The sequence below is a fragment of the Eublepharis macularius genome, chromosome 5 (genome assembly GCF_028583425.1).
Source record: "Eublepharis macularius isolate TG4126 chromosome 5, MPM_Emac_v1.0, whole genome shotgun sequence".
Taxonomy (NCBI): domain Eukaryota; kingdom Metazoa; phylum Chordata; class Lepidosauria; order Squamata; family Eublepharidae; genus Eublepharis; species Eublepharis macularius.
This window is the reverse complement of record NC_072794.1, coordinates 19,587,171-19,591,779: the sequence shown is the minus strand read 5'-3', so window position 1 is coordinate 19,591,779 and position 4,609 is coordinate 19,587,171. Positions and strand designations below refer to the sequence as shown.

The 4,609-nt window shown below is 47.8% G+C and overlaps 1 protein-coding gene across 1 annotated transcript; it reads left to right on the top strand.

Moving 5' to 3' along the window:
- The first annotated feature begins 3,277 nt into the window (after positions 1 to 3,277).
- On the top strand, positions 3,278 to 4,326 carry LOC129330280 (fatty acid-binding protein, adipocyte-like). The gene is made up of 2 exons (XM_054980318.1): positions 3,278 to 3,563; positions 4,166 to 4,326. The coding sequence occupies exons 1-2, from the start codon at positions 3,278 to 3,280 to the stop codon at positions 4,324 to 4,326; spliced, it is 447 nt and encodes a 148-aa protein (XP_054836293.1).
- The last annotated feature ends 283 nt before the right edge of the window (positions 4,327 to 4,609 follow it).

Sequence of the window (4,609 nt, the reverse complement as noted above, 5' to 3'; positions counted from 1 at the left end):
GACGTCATTGTGCTGGCATAGGGCTGTATGTGCACAAAGCGCATGCACAAAGAGCATGCCAGGAACCACAATAAGGTAAGCCCCAGATCTCCACCCCCCCCTTGCCAGGAGGGTAAGGGGACTTGGCAACCCTTCTTCCTACTGCCACTCTGATAGGCAACAGGGAGAAAAATAAACAAAACCATCACTGTCAAGCTGATTGTGTGACATAATTTCCTGGAAATTTGGGGGCTATGCCTGTGGAGGGCAGAATTGGAGGAGGGATTTCACCTGGAATCTATGGTATACCATAGAGTCTGACCTCTGGAGCTGATTTTTTCTCCAGGGGAACTGATCTCTGTAGCTTGCATTTCCGGGTGCTCTGAGGAGGGTCTCTCTAGATGTGTGCAGGCTTTTAAAGAGTTGGGTCTCTATGTGGAGTAGAAAAAACGGGGGGGGAAATCTCCCTCCCCTGTAATTTTGACATGGGAAAATGGCTTGAGGGGGGAGGGGGAGCCTCTCCTTCCCCCGTGGAGGCTTTCTGAGGCCATTTGGGTTCTCCTTTATTTTTAACAGCTATTCCCCAAGGCCGCTGTGTAGCTGCAGGGGACTTGAGGTCGGTCGGTGGAACCCAGACCTAACTCCTTAAAAACCTGCATGTCTAGCTTGGCCCTGGGTTTATGAGATTTCATGCAGCGTTGACGGCCTACTTTTGCCTGCATAACGTCTAGCCACTTGATTTCTTTTTTGAAAGAAATAGGGAAGATGGCTTCTGCGCTCAGTTCAGCGCATTTACTTGGGTGGCTTGGAGTTGTGGGATTTATGCAGCTCTGACAACCTCCCCCCTTTTTATCAGGAAGGGAGCTTGTGCTGAGGAGCCTCCAGAAAGAATAGCCTTGGTGAGGAAGGGGAAAGAGCAAATGCGAGGTTTGTGTGAAGGCTTTCAACTCCTCCGTTGGGAAGGTCAAAGGCATGCTCCCACACAGATGCGTACACACACACTAAGTCCCCTTAATAACTGTTTCTTTCCCAAGGGAGGAATAAATTCTCCCTCCAAGGGATACATTTATTGGCATCCATGACAGATCCAGAGATTTAAAGCCTCCTCTTTTGTATTGACGTCAATATAAGCTATTAGGGAAACAACCACTAAGTGGTGTTTAATAAAATATTTACTTCGACTCCACAAGGAGCAAGGAACCTTTGAGGAGGGGGCATTTTTCCTACCACTTTGGCACATGGGGGGGTACACTTTGACTAAAGCCAGGTCAGATTCTCTTTGAGGATGAATAAATCCTGTATGGATTTACCTCTGGCTGAGATGTGGAAAAGGGGAGAAGCATGTCTCTTACTCCCAGGACAGCGCTTCAGGATCAGGTCAGGGTGGGTCCACCTGTCCCTGCTTCTTCTTGTTCACAGTGGCCCACCGGACCAGAAGCTAGGCATGAAACTTTCCTCTCATTTTTCTGCAGCACTTTCTTGTTACTGTTAGACTCTGAATTATGGAGGACTCTTTCGTGATTAGGGGAGCTGGTTTGACCTGCAAGTTTGTCAAAGGTTTTGTCAAAACCAAAAGAGCCTTGATAGAGAGCCAGTTTGGTGTAGTGGTTAAAAGCGGCAGGACTCTAATCTGGAGAGCCAGGTTTGATTCCCCACTCCTCTGCTTGAAGTCAGCTGCGTGACCTTGGGTAAGTCACAGCTCTCTAGAGCTCTCTCTCAGCCCCACCCACCTCACAGGGTGATTGTTGTGGGGATAATAATAACACTTTGTAAACTGCTGTGAGTGTGGCATTAAGTTGTCCTGAAGGGTGGTATATAATTATAATTATTAATTTTATTATCGACTTGACCTCTATCTAGTCCAGCCTCCTGGGGTTCCCACCTTCCAGGTGGTATCTAGAGAGCCCCTAGAATTATAACTGATTTCCAGTTGTCAGAGATCAGTTTCCCTGAAGAAAATGGCTGACTTGAAAAGGGACTCTGTGGCTCCACCCCCCCCCCCGAATCTCCAGGAATTTCCCAACCTGCAGTTGGCAACCCTACCTCACGAAATCCACTAGCTGCAAGGGAAGCTTTAAATTCATCTATTTGTTGTTTATAGCCAGGCTTGCCCCTAAACGAGGCATAGGCATATGGGATTCCGGCCAGTACTATCTGATCAGCTTTTTGTCAGGGATATAGCTAGAACTATAGGAGAAGAAATGCTGGATTTGACCGAGAATGTCACAGAAGATGCCTTTGCACACAGAAACATGGCTAGACTGGCCCCATAACTAGACAGGCCACAAAGGGAACCTAGAGGATAGGGATCCCTGATCCCCTGGTGATGGCGGGAGATCCCCCATTCCCACCCTCTGCCTCCCGCCACCACGCACCTGCCTGGCAGGGAAGAATAGGCCTCCCAGGCACACTCTTAGGGTGGCACAACAACACAAATCCTGGGAGTGAGATCATTGCGCCAACCCAGGAGAACATGCATGTTTTGCAGTGGGCCAAAACGAGCCCAAACAGGCCGAAATGAGCTCAAACAGGATCCCGGGCCCTATGTGATGACATCACTTCCTGGGAGTGGCATCATTGTGCTGCCCCGGGAGCACGGGCATGCGCCAAACACATTACAAAAGATGAGTGCTGGGATCCCCCTCTCGATGGGAGGGTAAGGGACCTGGCAGCCCTACAAGAGGCCTCGAACAGAACAACCTTGGAGAGGAGCATGAAACAGTGGAATAACACAGTTGTATGGCCTTGTGTAGATTAGAAGAGCCTCATATCAAAATATATACAATGTACTACGGCCCAGGTGCAGGGAGGGGCAGAGAACGGCAGGAAGGTCTAACTTCACAGAAGTTAGAGATAGAATTCAAAAATGGATGTATTGGCAGAGGGCCAAAAGATACTCATATGGATAAGAAACTTGTGATTGTTGATTTTACTTAGCCTCTGTTAAGATAGCAAGAATGAACTATTTTTATATATTTTAAGGAGATATTTGAAATATGGACAATCTTGTCTGGTGCTTGCTTGTAGAAAGTTAGCCAAGAATGTGCACCCCTTTGAAGTGGGAAAGACAGCTATTGTTAGGAGAAGGTTCTGAACCCTATAAATATGATACGCTGAACTGATTGGGAGCTTTTTCTTAGAAGGGGCTCCTTACCTGTGACTTTCTTATCTCTGAGTAAGATAATTTTTTGGATGCATGTAATTGCTCTCCCTTAATGGTCTGTGTAGTTGTTATAATGGATGGTGCAATTTTCTATTGATTGACTGTTTTGTAAGGGTGCTTTGTTAATCAGCTACAATGTGTGAACCATTTCTGGGAACGTGGAAGCCACTTCCTAGTGAGAACATTGATGATTACCTGAAAGAACTTGGTGTGGGCTTTGCTACTAGGAAGGTGGCTGGCGTTGCCAAGCCCAATGTCATTATCAGTTGCAATGGGGATATTATAACCCTCAGAACAGAGAGCACTTTCAAGAACACGGAGATTAGCTTCAAGCTGGGAGAAGAGTTTGATGAGACCACAGCAGATGATAGGAAAGTAAAGAATCTTGTGACTAGAGATGGGCACGATCCGCATCATGAATGTAAAAAACCCATGAAAATGGTGATTGCGCGATTGTGACCCAGCGGATCGTGATCGTCCATGGCCAACGATCCAGCAGTCGGAAGAGGCTTGGGTCGTGGTGTTTGGGCTCGATTCGGGGATCCAGACACTCAGGCGCCAGCAATCTATTCCCCTGGCAACGGAGCCAGGGGGATGCCTGAGCTCTGTTTGCCCTCCTTCTGTTGCCCTGGAAACCCGAATGGAAGCCCAGCTTTCCTTGATCAGCAGGGCTTCCTTCCAATCACAGAGCAGCAAAGCAGTCACAAGTTGGGAGAAGACACCCAGGGGAGGGGGGGAGGGGGTATTCTGTAGCCATGGGCACTCCAATCTCATCCTTGCAAACCCTGATAGGCAGCTCTGACGGCCAAACACTGACCTCCTGTGTTGCTGAATGGGACCCATGCTTATAAATAGCCATGGGCTCCCAGGCTGGGTTTCATGATCCACGATCCACGATCCGGGTTCGGGAACGGGACATGTTCGTTGCTGTTTGGGAATTTGGGATCGTGGTCTGCACTGAACCATGATCCTCTGGTTCTGTATTTTTTTTTGGTTCATGCCCATGTCTACTTGTGACACTAGACAATGGAGTTCTCAGTCAGCTTCAGAAATGGGATGGGAAACAGACCACAATAAAAAGAAAGATTGCTGGTGGAAAGTTGATTGTGGAGTGTGCTATGAACAATGTTGTCTCTGCCAGAGTCTATGAAAAAGCACGAGGACTCTTGCCACCTGACAAATAGGACCTTGAAGTGGGAGATAAAGCTCGGTTCACAGAGCAGAGCCCTGCCAGGCTAATCGCTTCAGAGAACTGACTTGTTTACTGGCCAACTCCGAAGCAGCCTTGTCTCATCAGAAGCATTGTGGTTAATCAATAAAATGTTCACCTTTGGGTTAATTAATAATAAAAAAGGCACATCACAGCCACCTGGGCTCAGAGAAGGAGAAGGAAAGGGACCTGCAGCTAGAAAAGTACTCTTGGAATATACTTGGAAGGTGAAGATGTCGACAGAAGCCCCTTTCTAG